The 16,986-nt window shown below is 34.1% G+C and overlaps 2 protein-coding genes across 4 annotated transcripts; one reads left to right on the top strand and one right to left on the bottom strand.

The window, feature by feature from the left end:
- Nucleotides 1-619: 619 nt before the first annotated feature.
- Nucleotides 620-5,457, bottom strand: LOC106068444 (probable palmitoyltransferase ZDHHC24). The gene is made up of 2 exons (XM_056039979.1): nt 5,301-5,457; nt 620-3,178 (listed from the first exon to the last, which is right to left on the bottom strand). The coding sequence occupies exon 2, from the start codon at nt 3,174-3,176 to the stop codon at nt 2,355-2,357; it is 822 nt and encodes a 273-aa protein (XP_055895954.1). The 5' UTR covers nt 3,177-3,178; nt 5,301-5,457; the 3' UTR covers nt 620-2,354.
- Nucleotides 5,458-5,550: 93 nt separating this feature from the next.
- On the top strand, nt 5,551-15,442 carry LOC106068443 (uncharacterized). Of its 3 annotated transcripts, none has more exons than XM_056042419.1 (8): nt 5,551-5,690; nt 8,714-8,946; nt 9,385-9,451; nt 10,259-10,327; nt 11,397-11,468; nt 11,839-11,986; nt 12,984-13,071; nt 14,181-15,442. In XM_056042419.1, the coding sequence occupies exons 2-8, from the start codon at nt 8,754-8,756 to the stop codon at nt 14,270-14,272; spliced, it is 729 nt and encodes a 242-aa protein (XP_055898394.1). In that variant the 5' UTR covers nt 5,551-5,690; nt 8,714-8,753; the 3' UTR covers nt 14,273-15,442. The 3 variants fall into 3 exon arrangements, with proteins under 3 accessions (XP_055898394.1, XP_055898393.1, XP_013083257.2); XM_056042418.1 differs by lacking the exon at nt 5,551-5,690 and adding an exon at nt 5,821-5,972; XM_013227803.2 differs by lacking the exon at nt 5,551-5,690 and adding an exon at nt 8,437-8,572.
- Nucleotides 15,443-16,986: the final 1,544 nt, after the last annotated feature.

Genomic DNA, 16,986 nt, shown 5'->3' with positions numbered 1-16,986 from the left:
ACAGCGGGCAAACTGTCCTTCTCGAAACTGACGAGGTAAAACTTGATACTCGACGTGGCTCCTATGACGAAGAAAAAATATGTCCAACAGGTTCACTAACGATCTCTCACCCGTTATGAATGAACGGTTTCTCTGGTTGTAGGTCGATTCAGCATATGAAGATCAGGCTTTGATACTATACTGGTTAAGTAGACCAGACGTTACGATGATTACTGTCCTGACGAAGGTCACCCTGAGTTAACGGCTCGTTGAACGTGCGATCAAACAGGCGACGACTGTATGTAGATCTAGAACAAAGTCACTCTGCGATGCTGCTGTGTTCAGCCGTACTCCGATGAAATCTTATAACTTCGAGTGCACGACCCTCACCTGAGTAAACGTTCTGCTTCGAGGTCCGGTACGATGTTCGTCTTCAACAGGGGTCCGGCTTCGAGGTTCGGCTTCGAGGTTCGGGGTCGCCACTGTGATGTTGCTAGTTCAGGCTGTCTTGAAGTCAACCAATTACTCTGCAATCGTTTGGGTGTAATTGTTCGGGTGTATTACGTGTAGTTGACCAACAACACAAACAAGAACTGGCACATCGATTGTAACAGGTGAAGAGATGTAGTCAACGATGATGAACAAGTTAATATATATTTATTATGATAAAAGGCCACAGTAGAAGTCTCTGTCACTAAACACGTCGTTACCCTGGATTGTTCTATCGCTAACTGATTTTCCGGTCTCTAACCCAACATATCCCAAACGTCACTAGTCCCGTTCAATATGCGTCTACTATGGTGCGTCGCTAAATAACTAAAATAACTAACCTATATAAATAAGGTGTCTAACACAAACCCTGGCTGATTCATGCAACCAGTTCCATGCTATAATAGGGTACTTGGGTAGAAGAAGCACTTGAACAAATTAGTCCTAGCTCATAAATAAATATTCAAAGCAAACAGGAATACTTTTTAAAAAGTTGGATTATTTAAAAAGTTGGATTATTTAAAAAGTTGGATTAAACTGAAACATAGGCCTTTAAGTTGTAGAACACATGCTCAACTGCAAAGACAATTTTTTTCTGTCTTTTAGATATTCATAGATTAATGAAAATTAAGACAACATTTTACACCAAAAATCTTAGAAATTAAATAATGCATTCAAAAGACTGTGGGCCTTTTTTTTTTTTGATTTTATTAAAAGGAAAACAAAATCAACAATGCAGCAATCGTTACTAAATACAGGGCTTTTTGTTGTGATGGTACGCCACCTTTTTGAAAAAAATATTACTTTTCATGTATTTTAACGTATATTAATAATTTTTAGTAGTTAACAGTTAGGCAATCAACTACTGGGTACCGTACCGGCACCTATTTTTTTTTTTTTAACAAAAAAAGCACTGACTAAATATAAATCTGAATAAAATAAAAATTAAGAAATGGTCTAGCGAATTATTATCTGATATTATATCAAGTAAAACAATGTTATGACATGGGGTAATATTTCCAGCTAAACTGAGGAGTTTATAACAAGGTGAAAGAACATCCCTGAGTCAAATTTCCTTGATTGATTACTCGAAATTATCATGGGAGTTAGTCATTGTCCTATTCCCCAATCAGGCCAATTAAATGTAGACTTTTAAAGGTATTAAACTTTGCATCCTCTGCCTCATGTACCATTAGGGAAATCAAGAAGGTAAGTAAAAAACATTAACCTTTTCATTACATTAGATTATGAAACAAATCTTTAAAAAAAATTTTTTTTTGTTCATGGCATAGTTAGTTAATTTAGTTATTTAATTTATGTACATGTAAAAAATAATGTAGACATAAATGATCACATTTTCATGGATATATCAGATGACTTGATATGAAGGTAAAATCATCAAACAAGCAACTTTATAGCCATAGCTATAATATCAAGGTGGCTGCCTGGTGGTGTGGTATGCATGTTGGACTGTCGTTAGGTTGTATAGATGGTGCTGGATTCATATCCTGCCCACTGCCATCCCCCGTTATCCTGCAGGAGGTTTGGACTAGGAAGTAGATTATCTCCAATTCTGAGGGAACATCCGAAACATGCAAACATTTTACAAAGAAACAACATCAATTACATATGATAAGTTCATATTGCATGATGGACATTGCCGTGTACATGTTGATATCAGTATAAACAATATTTTAATTCATCAAAAACATTGTATATTCACATTTACCTAAGCCATTTATAAAAAGTATGAGCTTTCACACTGAATTGTAAATCCAAAGATGCAATTAATTTAAAGACAGTTACTCTCCAACTGGCATTAACGTATTCTAGAAGTAAAAAGTTATACATAATTTGAAAAACAAATCTAACATTTTATTATAAAACTAGTTCAATTTCCGGTCTACTTTTGCAAATCTTGTTCCATCTCCTGGTAATTTGGTGGGAATGAATGGAATTAAGAATACCCACAATCCAGCTGATCCGAAAATTTCCTTAAAAGTATTTTTGTACCCAGTGGCATAGTCAAAAATGTTGTTCTTGCGCTCATATTTCACCTGGCCGGTAGAGAACTGTATAATCTGTATGGCTAGAAGCCAGACAAAGAGAAATGTAAAAAGCGCCCCCACAGTTGTGGTTAAGGTGATAAAAAACTCGTACCAAGAGTAAACTCCAAAAATGAGCCCGACGTGAGGTGCCAACAAACCAGGCACTGTGGACCAGGCCAGACCCCCTTTGACCTTCAAGAAAAACTCCCAGTTGTAAACATTGGCGTAAATGCCTGCCAGGCTCATGTAAAACGCCATACAGATAAAGTAGCGGTGGTTGCTGTACCCGACACAATAACCAGCAAACCAGCAGTGGTGATCCCGTTTGAGAATGCACAGGTCACAGCACTTACAGTGGTGGGAGCGAGGTGGAGCGTTCCTTTGGCACCTTTGACAATATTTCCACCCCTCTGACAAATCACCATTCTTTATAATAATGCTGTTGGTAGATATGTCGGAGCGTATTAACATGAACATGTACAGGTAAATATACAATGCTAAAACAGCAGAAAAGGTGACATGAAATGTCACATAGCCATTCCAGCTGTCATGGTATGAAGCCAACACAAGACAGCACTCATAATATAATGTAAACAGTCCGCCGAGCCAAAACACTATGAACAGGAGTTTGTCGTTTCTTGTTCTTGGCAGGTGAAGCATGTCTGAAATAAAAGAAAGATGATTTTAAATTGATAATTAAATGTTAATTTATAATGCCACACTTAAAAAAACATAAATGAATGTTATACTAACTGCAGTCTGCAATGATAAGTCATTGACTTTGAAAGTTAATTGGCAAAGACAATTTATCTTACTATTTCAATCCTATTTAAATTGTACTCTAAATTCTAAGGGTACAGTCACTTATCTAATTTTGTTTACATCTGAATGTGAGCACTAGACCATGATTAACTGCAGTGGTACAACAAAATAGAAAACACCAAACTGTGGAAGATGAGTGGGCAGAAAAATTTACAGGTGCAGATCTTAGAGAGGAAGTGGAGATGGATTGGTCACACCCTTAGAAAAGATACCAATAACAGAGCTAGACAGGCCTTAGAGTGGAACCCCCCAGGGAACAAGATGTAGAGGAAGACCAAAAAGAATGTGGTGACGCAGTATACTAGATGAAGCCGAGAGGACAGGAAAGAGGTGGGAAGCCATTAAAAAACTGGCAAGAGACCGTGGAGAGTGGTGTGTTTTTACTGAGGCTATATGTTCACTACCAGTGCTATGTACTTTAACAATAATATTGGGGACTGGTTTAAAACCACAGTTGAAGTAAAATAAGGCCGCCTACTTTCACCAACACTTTTCAATATTTTCCTTGAAAGGATAATGGAAAATGCTCTCAAGGGCTATGAAGGTACTGTAAGCATTAGAGGAAGAAGAATTAACTTGCGCTTCGCTGATGACATTGATGGCCTAGCAGGGACAGAAGAAAAGAATAGCTGACTTGGTGATGCGCGTAGACAAGACTTTCACAGCATATGGTATGCAAATAAATGCAGAAAAAACAACAAATTATAACCAATAGCTAACAGGGCTTTAAAAGGGGCATTAGTATTGGAGGTGAAAAGCTGACTAGTTTCAGTAGCTTCAAATACCTTGGAGCTATTGTCTCAGAAGAGGGAACGAAACCTGAACATTTTAAGACAGCATCACAAACCAAGAAATTAGAGACAGGGTTACTGCAGTGATTGGACCCCCATGATGACCTATTAACTATCGTAAAAAAAATGCAAGCTAAAAATCTGTGACCATATTACAAAGTCTTCAGGGCTCTCAAAGACCTTCCTTCAGGGAACAGTACCAAGAAAAAGAAAAAGAGGCAGACAGAGAAAGCGATGGGAAGACAACATAAAAAAATGGATGGGCCTGACATTGAAAGAGGTTCTAAGGAAAAAGACAGGAATGAAGAAAGACGGTCGACAAATCTTGCATGGTGCCCCAATGGTCCAACAGACTAAGGGATAGGTAAAGTATAGGAGGCACAGTGGCTGAGCGGTAAAGTGCTTGGTTTCCAAACTGGGGATCCTGGGTTTGAATTCTAGTGAAGACTGGGATTTTTAACTTTAGGATCTTTGGGTGCCTGAGTCCACCCAGCTCTAATGGGTACCTGACATTAGTTGGGGAAAAGTAAAGGTGGTTGGTCATTGTGCTGGCCACATGACACCTTCATTAACCATGGGCCACAGAAACAGATGACCCTTACATCATCTGCCCAATTGACCACAAGGTCTGAAAGGGGAACTTTACTTTAAGGTAAGGTAAAGGAGGGTTGGAGGTATCTAGCATTAGATTTCTGTGGTGCCGTTAGGCGCTCAGCAAACACAACTCAATATAACACCAAGTAAACCTCTTCCCTAAAAAGTTTTTTTTTTTAAAGGAAAGAATATTTTCAGATTATTTTGATTAAAACAAAATTGACAGGCTAGAGTTAGAGCTATTAATTTAATTAATATATAATATTATTATATAATCTTTCTTGGTTATCTTGGTAAAGAAACTTTAGAAAGTCTAAAAAGGTAGAGACTTACTACTAAATCTATATTAATAATATAATTAATAAATTATAGTAATAGACTGATAGTCAAATAGTTACTAGACTACTTAAAGTCAGTAGAGTAAGACTGTAATAGTCAAGATCTGCCTATTTTGCTTTGGCTTTGGTATACCGTATACCCTTAGGCTATTTTATTATAAAATTTGGATTCTCCAGATTACCTAGAATCTAGAGGAGAGGGGTCTATAATATTAAATAGTATGATCATGTTTTAGTACCTATTAAATAGAATCTATATATAATCTACAGGATATAGATCTAAAGTCTAGATCTAGATCAAGAGATGAAGAGGCAACAAGAGGATCTAAATTCTAGATCTAGCAACCAATGTTTGGGATAGGTTCATTATTTTTACAATCAGTTTGAATCCAGTCAATAGCAGTTTCACATCTTATTAATGCCACATTTTTTCAAAATGTTGAAACAAAATACTAATCTAGAATTCTAGATTTATAAGGGATGGTTGTTTTTTGTTTTTTTTTCGTTTTCGAAAATTAATATAGAATCTAGATCTTCATCTATCTATGTAATTTTAAGCACCATTGATAACTACCGTTATTTTCAATAATTTAAACCATAATTAGTTAATGTTGTAACTATTCATTAGGGTAATGTATTTAATATTTAAACTAAATAGAACTAGATCTATTATCTATATATAGATCGTTACATTGAATCATAATAACATTAGACTAACTGGCAGATAAACAAATAAATTGATTTGTTATTAGCGGTCTGCTTAAATGACAAATTCCAAGACTAAAATATGTCAAAGACTAGATCTAGATCTATTAGATTCTAGATTTAATCTGTTGTTGGGTCTGCATTATCTATATAGAGTTTAGTTCAAGATCTATAAGTTGATAATACTAACAGGAAATTTAAACTGAGTAAGATTATACGTTATACTAGATCTAGTAACTAGATCTAGATCTAGATTAGAATCTTATCTACATCTATAGTAGATTCTTATATTAGGCACACCGTATTCGGGAACTAGGTCAAATTTTTGTTTTATTTTTTTATTTGGTGACGGTTTAACTTACAAAAAAACTGAAAGCAGATTCTTATTCTGCAACTAAAGGACTATAAAAATAGCTGTGTTTCTTTGAATTACCACCCATAGTCAAGATTTTATTTTAAAATAAATCAGGTCACTTCATGCTCCTATAATAAACGCAGTTTTTGTGCTTTCTCCTTCAGCACACATCGAGCACCGTTAAGAAACACCACTATGTTATTGCTAATAAATTATATCTGTGTTAATTAAAAATTATTTAGATTGTATTAAAAGAAGTAGATTCACTTCTGCAATATGTATTTATAGTATATTGCCTCTCTCTCTCTCTCTAGATATATATATATATATATATATATGCCTACCTATATAATCTATGTGTAGAAACAGAAATAAATCTATATACCGGTAATTATAGATCTATAAATTAATTATTGTAATTCAACAAACATGATATTTTCAACTAGGCTACATGTATTATCTGTCTCTTTCTTATACCGGTAATTATAGATCTATAAATTAATTATTATAATTCAACAAACATGATATTTTCAACTAGGCTACATGTATTATCTGTCTCTTTCTTTTAATTCCCATCCAAGGACCCTCTTCTTTTCATAATTTGGATGTTCGTTTTGTTACATCCCCTCCCTCCCATAGATGCTTATAATTCTTTTCATGACTCTCTCCCCCTTCCCTCCACTGCCTGTATGATAGGTTGTGACACTACACGCCTAGTGTATATTTCTCCTCACCACCAGCGCTCGCCTGGCGTGATCACCTGCAGTGGGCATGGTCTCTGGCTTCAAATTAGCAGCCCGCACTTTTTCTTTCATTCATAAATTATATATTCTAGATTTCTCGATCTAGGTCACATTTATTTATTGAAAAAAATCATAGATTTATTAATCCCAATAATATTTCTTATTACGATTTTGCCTTGTGCACTATAGGAGAATGTGTTTAATTCATTATTATTCATTGAAACACCTCCTTTTTTAATTTTATTTAACAGCTAACTGTATGAATGTGATTGGAATGTCTTTCTAAAGATGTTTGGAAGCTTATTTTGATAGATCCACCAGCCTATGATCAAACAGGCTCATAATATAGCCTTCATCCCTTATATGGGTATGAATTGCCGGGGGAGGTTTAAACAACAGCTTTACATACTTGGTTACCGAGAATCTAAAAAAACTGCCATCTGCTTTGGAAAAGCGGAACAAAAATACAGGAACTTATCTAAAATTGGACATGCACTGTCCCAAAACATCGTTTTTAGCTCCAAACATAAAAACAAATTAATTATAAACAAAAAAAGCGACGTGTTTCTTAAAGGAGATTTTGATGAGCTGTGCCTAATATAAGAAGCTACTATAGTATGATCTAGAGTTAGACGTATCTTACTATCTAGATGTCTAGTCTGAGTCTGTCAATCTAGAGTACTAGAGTCAGTAGAGTAGAGTGACTAGAGTAATCTAGACCTCTAGCCTAGTAATTACTGTATACAGTATACTAATTTAGTAATTAGAATTTTCAATATACTCTAGTAAGACTAGTTGTCTAGTATTATAATTATTACATTTAATATTATTATAATTATATTATTTAGATTATAATATTATAAATATAAATATAAGTCATAGTCGGACTCATTATGATGATATTAATGTCAATAATAATAAGTAATTTAAAAAATTAAGTCTGACTAGTGACTAGTCTGAGTATTTAAATTTTTATTAGAGATTTTGTTTTTGTGTACATTATCATATATGATTTGTCATGATTTGAGGATTATTGATTATGGTTCAGTGTTTTATGTAGTCTATAGCTTCATAACAAACGAATATTCACATTTGACTAGAGTAACACCTTTAGTAAAATCACTAAATTTACAAAGCCTTCAGGACAGAAGGCTCAAAAGTAAAGTAGCAATCATACATAAAACACTGAACCATAATCTTCAAATACAAAAATAAAATTTAATAAAATACTCTGAAAGACACAAAGATAAAGGCACATTCCTCGTCCCATATGCTAGGACAAATTTGTACAAATACTCCTTCTTCCCTAGTGCTATTAGAGCATGGAATGGGTTGCCTGAGCTAGCCAGGAAAACCAATGACTTGGCAGAATTTAAGTCATTGCTTAATATGAATGACTAAATGCATGACGCGTAGGACGTAATCATCTTCTTTTTTGAAGTAATGTCTGTATTATATAAGATAAATAAAGTATAATTGCTACTTTACTTTTGTTGAGTCTTCTATCCTTCAGGACTTCAGGGTTATCAATTCTGAAGGAACATCCGAAACATGTAAAACATTTTACAAACATGTAATGGTCCAATGTCTTTTGTTGACCAATGGGGGAAGGGGGTATCTGGAGGAGAGTTAGGTTTCAGGGCTGCCTTCAGGTGGTTAGGAAATACAACTGCTTCAGCCAGGATTCGAACTCAATCTCCCTTGATAGGTAGCTAAGTGTTTTTTTTCCCACACATACCACTGATTCATTTAGTACAAATGATGTTGGGAAAAAGTAGCATCTCTGAATTTCAAACCATATCATTTGGATTTCTGTTTTAAATTTTTAAAATTATTTTTTTTATTTCAGTTTATGTAGACCTTTACTCTTCTTTACGAATTGGAGAGCCATGGAACCAGGATCTTCAACTTCAAGCCAAAACTTTTCAACATGTGAAATGGAGTTGCTGCTGTGTGACTCAACTCTCAAGAGAGGCAACTCTGATTTAGATGCATCGAAGCAGGAAAGGAAAAAAAGACGTTCGAGTTTGTCTTGCCACAGAAGGTCTATCACAAGACCATGTTCTCCTCCAGTTTTTACAGGTAACTGGTTTGTTTGGTCCTGTCACAAAATAATTTCTTTTTAAGCTTGTTGAAAGAATGAATACTGATGTCAACTTGGAAACACATGAAGCTATACGATAATTATTTTGCATTATTTATTTAGTTTTTTAAAGTCTAGAAAATTAAAAATAGAAAATTTGAAAGTAAAAAAAAAAAACCTAGCATGTTGTAGTGGTTGGAATGCGAATCATTTCAAATCCTATTAATTAGCAGATTTTTAGGCTTATGGCTTACATGTTGTACTTTAATGACATATATGTGTACTTTAATGGCATGTGAACTTACATGACTTAGATAACACTATGCTTGAAAAGAAGAGAGATTTTCTAGAAATATTGACCATTACCTTTTGCATTGTTTGTAGCCTGTGCTTAGATTAACCTGCAGTAGAATTGACTTTATTGTATAATTTCACAGAGGGTCAAGTTACAAACAATGAGACAATTGAAAATCAACCAGCAGAGAAAGTCTTAGCAGAAGGCAGGTCAGTCAACTTTTCACTAAAACATTAAAATAGGAGTAATTTTAAATTGGGCCATAGAAACAGATCCACCCTATAGACAGCAAGGTCAGAAAGGGGATTTTTACTTCTTTACTTTAATTTAAATAGGTTGAAAGAAGGAATGAACAATTTTGTTAATCTATGTAGCAGTAATATTGTTTGACAAGGAAAGGCTTGTAAGCCTTGGCTGGCTAACATCTAGGAGAAGGAAAACTCTGAATTCAAATCTCTGATGCCTTGCAGCAATACCCAAGCTTGGTGAAGGCTTTGGGAGTCAACCCTGAGAAAAAAATCAGGAGACTGCGACCCTTAGACAGGCATTCAACTTTCCGTTCCCTTTGACACATCTGCTGTGCGGGCAACATCTTTCTGACCATTGCTTATTCCCAGGCATTAATTTAATTTCTATGAGATGGTCCACAGTCTCTTTACGGCTGAAGGCCATAGAGTAATATTGATTCTGTGTGAAGATATTCATTTAGTCTTATAAAATCTGACTAGAGTTGTTGACATTTCGTTGGTCATGGTTGGAGCTGAGGGATTTTAATAACTTTATCATTCTACTAATGGTTGTGATTGTCAGTTGTTAAAGCTATTGGAGGTGTTGCTTCGATAAGAAAAATAGATGTAAATATGAACTGTGTACTCGTGTATCCTCTCAGTGTGTCAATGGTATTATGTCAATAAGGTTTTACTAATACTGAGGAACAACACTTGTAATCAAATTACATTTTTTTTGTGTGCTAATCATTACTAATCGTTAATCTTATTTTTTTTTAATCTGTTTAGCTTGCTGCCAAACCCATCCAACTTAGAAATGGATAAAGTTATCACAGACATGAAGGCTGAAATTAAAAAGTAAACATTTAATTCATTGTTTACATTTGTTTTTAAAGTTAAGTTGTTTTGTTTTTTTTCCAATAATTGAATTTGAGTTGATAATTATAAAACTCAATTCAAAAGAGTACAAACCAAAACGTTATAAACAAATATGTATATGGCTGCCTGGTCGTGCGGTTTGTGCGCTGGACTGTCGTTCAGATTTATCGATGGTCCAGGGTTCAAACCCTGCCGCTCCCATCCACCGTCGTCCTGCGGGAGGTTTGGACTAGGAAGTAATTATCTTCAACTCTGAAGGAACGTCCGAAACATGTAAAACATTTTACAAACAAACATATGTAACCTAGAGAGGAACTAAAGATTTATATTCTTTTTTGTGTTAAGTTTGAGCTGATAATCAATTTGGGAAATGAACAGGGAAATGTCTTAAATTTGGAGATAAAAATAAAAGTATTTCTGCTAATGTTAGTTTGAATTAATGAGATATGAACATGGCATTATTAGACATGTATTAATTTTACATAGTTTCTTTTTACCTGATTAGATCTTGTCAATTCTTACAATGTAGATAGAAAAGCAAGAAACAAATGACTTGTTGTTCTTTCTGCACAGAAAATAATTCACTTCTCACCGTTTCTAAAAAGGCAGATTCTATTCTAAATAGGCAGATTCTATTCTAAATAGGCAGATTCTATTCTAAACACATAAACATAAATCTATGAGTAGTGACCAGAATGGAAACTAGAATCAATAAAAAAATATACATTTTTAGTTGGAAATTTTTTGTTTGTTTTTAGATTAAAAAGTTATAAATAAAATGATTTATAATATAATATTTGAGAATTACTTGAAATATACATTTTACATATACATACGGTTAGGGTTAATATTTTTCTGTATCTTAATAGATTTTTTCTTTTTTTTTTGTTAAAGTATTTTGATATTGGAAAATAATTTACATATTTGACTTCAGAATCTATTTGAAAATTTAAGAAAACCAAAATATTTTAATGCTATTAAATAGAAAAGAACATTTAACGAAACAAATTTTTCCAGAAGTCACTGATTGATTTTTTTTTTCTACTAGACTGGACCAAGAGTATGAAGACTGGGCAAGTCTTTTGGCAGAGTTTGAACAGAAAGAAACACAGAGTAAAGAGTGGGTAATCTATTTAGTGTTGGTAAAGAGTGGGTAATCTATTTAGTGTTGGTAAAGAGTGGGTAATCTATTTTGTGTTGGTTCCTGAACAAGTCAATTATTAATTTCTTTGTGTAATAATTAAGAATAAACTGTTTTTTTTTTAGTAACTTTAACTTCAGGCACAAGGCTCATTACACTGAAGATTAAACATAAACAACCACACAGGACTAGGCCTACAAACTGTTATACTATACAGCAACATATAAATAACCAACAAAATTAAAAGCTTGCAAGATATGTAACTAAGACAGGCCAAGGAAGCATTGAATTTAGTCATTCATTTTTTTTGTCTTTACATTTGAATTTGTTTCTCTTTGTCACTCTGCAGATTGTCAATGAATCTGTCATTATCCATGGAGGATATCCCTGAGGATATCAAGGAATATGCAATGGCCAATTACATCCAAACCAAGCCACTTGATCTGCTCGCCATCAAGAACCAAGTGGATCAAATGCTTTTAAAAGCTCAGTTTGATGTAAGGACCTATCTCTGAATTCTTTTAAATAACTCTCTCTGATCAAATACTTTTACAACTCCAGTTTGTTGTATGCATAGCCATATCATTGTGTATATATATATATATATAGCAATGCAGGACCAGCCCTAACAGTTGTGAACCCTATACTAAGCGGGGCCCAGTCTGCGTAGGGATAAGGATAATAAGTGAATATTAAGATTTTGTATTAGAAAATAATTCCCCATTCCATTTTATTCATTCTTTACTATGTTTAACTTTACTTTACGAGCCTTGCGTGTAGTGAAGTCATACAGTATATCATCAACATTCTGTTTTCTAGATAGATCACACTCGATAGCAAGAATTGCAAAATTCTATCTTCGTGAATTCGTCAATTAAGTCTTGATTAGTTATAATCATCTTTATTATCCGTGAGGAAATTTGTTTCACCATTCTGCATTTCAAAAAAAAAACAATACATAATTAGAACAAACAATGTGAACGATAGCACACAAAATCTACGTTCATACCCCACTTTCTCTTCAACATCACGTGTGAAATTTACATCAGTAATTCACATATTCAACGATTTAATTGCCAAAGGAACAAGAGAGTTTTTGTGTATTTGTTTTTGTGATCGGTGTCTTATATTTTCTTAGTGATGGTAAAATGTTAAAATCGTGAAGAAGAGGCTAATTTTTTTATTCTTGAAATATGTAGAGCTTTCTTAGCAATGTTTTTCTCAAGTGCGGTTCGTTCGTTGCCTGTGATCTTACTAACAGCATCAACAATTTCATAAAGTTTTCCATATTTAAAATATAGCTCCTGGAGGCCGTGGGAAGTAATGATATATTATTTTAATAATATACACTTAGAATTAGCGAGGGGCCTATGAAAGTTAGGGGCCCACTGTGGTCGCATAGGTAGCAGTGGCCCGTATCAATGCCTGGGTCGTGATTAGTTTATGTTTAAACAAAATGTCTTGTATCTAGATGTTTCATGACTTTGTTCACAGAGGGAGTCTTGCGTCAGGGATGTCAGGCTGATCCAACAAGTAGTGCAAACAATGCAAGCTAAAAACAAGATGATGGCTTCAAAATTAAGTAAGTTTTGAACATAGCTTGAAATACAAATATCTTAACCTATAGCTTTAAGATCTCTGTCCAAAATGTTTAGGTTTCTGCAATCCCAATCAAAGGTAACATCTCCAATAATATAAGTGGGCTCACAAAACATTAATAAAAAAAAAATCTCTAAAGATAACGGAATGAATCCAACAGCATTGCAATTTCTTTATATTACAGCCTTAAAGTCTCTGTTCTGATGTGCACTTATGACAAAGTGCTTGCACTATAACTTTTTAAATCAATTTGGTCTTGAACCAAGGCTTGAAGGAGGTTTTAGAATTATACACACTTACGTTTAGATCTTGTCTAAATCACAGCCTTTATTTTCTACATCCTCTTATATTATTTCAAGAAAAAAAATCTCATGGATCATTGAAGTCCTTTTGATAGTTATGTATCTAGCAAGCTTTTAATTTTGTTGCTAATCATATGTAGCTATATAACGGTTTCTAGACCAAGTAGCCATATTTGACTGCTATGGTATAGAATGGGTTTTAAAAAAATGCAAATAATGAAACTGATTTTAAAGTTAGTCTAATGGTAATTGTCGAGTAAAACTTGTAATGGTAATTCTGTGCCAAACTGTGCTTGGTGCTGCCCTAGTGTGCATTCTGTAACTGAATATCTGTGAATGTACAAGGTAACAAATACATTATGTCTATTACTTCATATTTGTAGTATACAGTACAGTTCATTGCAAGAGCTGATAAAAGCTTAGTGCACTTAGTTGCCGGAAGTAAGTGCTTCTTGAGCTGCAGGGGGGTCGAGTTAAAAGGGCAAGGTACATTGGTTGTTGGAATGTTAAGTTAGAGAAATGAACATCTCATTTGTACCTATGCTGTGTACATTGATTTGTCTAGGCTTTGATTCTTTGGTGGCTCATAAAAAACACGAAACTGGTCAGTGCGGTGACCAATATAGTCAATGAACAAGTTTTGTTTACAGCTAGTTAAAAAAAAAAGAAAAAACTTTCTTGCTATAGATAACAAATCTTGTAGGATTTTTGTGATATGGTTTTTCAATACAATTTATTTATTTCATTTATTGTTTAATCTGCTTAAAGTTTGTTTTCACTACATCCCCAGCTCATGTTTTTGATCAAGATCTACCACAAGTCCTCAGTGATGATGTGTGCCGTGATCCCAAAGAATTAGTGTGCAGAATTCTCAAGGATTAAACATATTTGTAGATTTGTATTGTGACACTCGACAGGATAAAAGTCAATGTAAATAATGCACTGTAGCTAATATCCAGAATGCCAAATCTGTTGGATGCCAGAAGTTGAGTTTCATTGGGGGCTTGAGCTATTCATGTTTCATTAAACCTGGATTAGTTTGACACTATCCGTTGAAAGCCTCCGCTCATTAAAATTAGAAATAAACTTTGAATGAACGGGATGTCAAAATAAAAATTGTCATGTAAAGTTTTTTCTGTAGATATTTTTTTTTTAAATCTGATAATTGTTGCTTGTTAATATGTACTTAAAGTTTGTTTACAGAAACAAGATAAGCCTCTTTCTCCTATCATGTTGGTCAATTAAAAGGCATGGAATGATTTTTTCACCTTCACCTGCCCCTTTATCTGTTTAACCTTTGGGACACCACACTTGATCTGTTGAATGTCTCCATTCCTCCTTGTCTTTAGCAAGGATTGTCTCCCATACTTGTCTTCACACCACTTTTTTTTCCTGCCTTTTATTTTCCCTGCGTCTGCTCCCTGGTAAAAGTCTGTGAGGAGCTCATTATGTACCTTCTATTCATTTAGCATTAGTTTATGTTATCATTGAAATGGTAGGAAAGGAATTTTTTTTTTTTTGGGTGGTGTTATTTGAGTAGCATTTTTTATTTGTTAATGTTTTAAAAATGATTTACTTGCCTGAGTCAACCCTCTGAGTGATGATACTGTGGTGTAGGTTAGAATTTAAATATCAGGCATGATGATGTGGTCTGAGTTGACTGCAGGAAAGTTGATTTGGAGTGTTCGATACATTGCCCTCCTTTATAAATCAAATACTTAACATCTGGACTGGCATTTGACATTGTTCAGGTCAGAAATAAAATAACTTTATTTGAAATTAATTTGAATGCGTGAAACTATGCAAGAGTCTTCTAGCCCATTGTGTTCTCGTGATGTTCAAGTTTGTTTATACAATGTAAATACATGTATAGAATATCTTTGTAACTGTATAAAAAAAATGTATACAAATAATGTAATGCCATAATTTTTTTTTGTATCAGAAGAATACATGACAGAAACTAGAAGTGGTTAATGAAAGCCTGTGGCTTTGTAAAGTTTTTTTTTTTTATGTAAATCCAAATTGAAAAATAAACTAGTCTAGCTACTCACATTATGTAGTTACTGTGTTCCTGTTTTGTCCTTGAAACAAAATGTCTTATCAAAACAATTCTTAAAACTACTTTTATCAGATGAAAATGAAGAATTAGATAAATAACTCAACCCCCTTTTTCCAGGAGCTGCTATGGCTATCATCACTACTTCTTCCATGTTATAAAATACAGCCGTTACTTAAAAAAGATGATTACGCCCTACACATGTTCCTAGGTCAATCTAGTCATGCATGTTACTCAATGACTTAAGTTATCTGAAGTTATCTACTCATACTGGGCAGAAACATGAGTTCATCATTAGACTGTCACTTCATAGTATTAACCCTCTTATGCAGAGAATGCAATTTTTGAATTTTTTGTATGAAATTCACTTATCTAGAAAAAGATAAGATACAAAAATGTGAAGAGAAAAAAAAACTGGATTATATTGTACATTATTGAGTTATGAAATGTACTTACATTGGAACACTTTAAAAAATCCACTACTCTAACATAAAGGTATTACATTTGCTGCAGAGCTTTTCAATGTTTGACATCACATTTTGTTCATATTGACCTTGAGCATGCTGTGTTTTTCCTGTTTGACTATCCCGTGTTTCAGGCCATCATAACATGAATCAATGTTCTGGTGCTGAGGTCTTCCATTTCTGCAGCAGGATGACCATGGCATACACTATTGCCTTTGCCAACAATTAAAAATGCCTCTAGTTTCTTGAACACTACCTATGGTACATCTGATGTCAATGCCATCCTTTCCCAATACATGTTGCACCATTGAACTGAAGCATATTCAACAAAATTATAATGCTAGTGGAAAAAATAGCATTGTCCATATTGTGCCTGCACAAGTGGCTTCCCAAAGCTGCAGGACAAGAGATGCATTGACACTGTATTCCTTGTAGTTAGCTCAGACAAAAATCAGCAAATATAGCCCCTGATGAGTGTCACTACAACTTGAAGCTGAACTGAATGGGCTAATAGCAAATAAATTGTTGGCACCCATGATGACCCAAATAAGGAACCATGGATTTATCAAAGCGCAAATATGTTTCATTCGAAACAAATTTCATGCATTGGGTTCTTTTATGAGATGTCGCAACTAAGAACAAATCTTGCAAGTTATAAAATATAATTTCAAAGCTATCACGTCGTCATGACATCACTAACAATTAGGCTACATTATGTGCATCTGTTCTCTGAGCATTTTTCAGAGGGATTCTACAGATGTAAAAGGTAATATTAGTCCTGCTGTTAGGTGATTGACCTGGTGTTCCAGAAATGAAACATGCAAAATGTGTAGTTAATAAAAAAAAATACAATCATAACTTTGTTAGTTACTTTTCACATCTCCATAGCATTACTTATACAGAGCTAATAGACAAAAAAATAGTTCAGGAAAGTTATATTCATTCGCCTTCAGTTGGGTCCTCAAACATTCAGAGAAAATGTACATCACTTTTTCAAGAGGCTGCAGCACACACAATCTCTGCATGCTGTGACTAACTCTGAGCACAATCTCCAGAAAACTGTGTGCAGTAAAATG

The sequence above is a fragment of the Biomphalaria glabrata genome, chromosome 9, assembly GCF_947242115.1.
Source record: "Biomphalaria glabrata chromosome 9, xgBioGlab47.1, whole genome shotgun sequence".
NCBI lineage: Eukaryota > Metazoa > Mollusca > Gastropoda > Planorbidae > Biomphalaria > Biomphalaria glabrata.
The sequence above is the reverse complement of the archived record's forward strand: the minus strand, read 5'-3'. Positions and strand labels throughout refer to the sequence as shown.

Bases quoted from the DNA above. Each gene is read 5' to 3' on its own strand.
- LOC106068444 (XM_056039979.1), bottom strand. From the start codon at position 3,176: ATGCTTCACCTGCCAAGAACAAGAAACGACAAACTCCTGTTCATAGTG.
- LOC106068443 (XM_013227803.2), top strand. From the start codon at position 8,466: ATGGGGGAAGGGGGTATCTGGAGGAGAGTTAGGTTTCAGGGCTGCCTT. The intron at 11,469-11,838 runs GTGGGTAATCTA...GTCACTCTGCAG, and splicing joins AAAGAAACACAGAGTAAAGA to ATTGTCAATGAATCTGTCAT. The intron at 13,072-14,180 runs GTAAGTTTTGAA...CTACATCCCCAG, and splicing joins GATGATGGCTTCAAAATTAA to CTCATGTTTTTGATCAAGAT.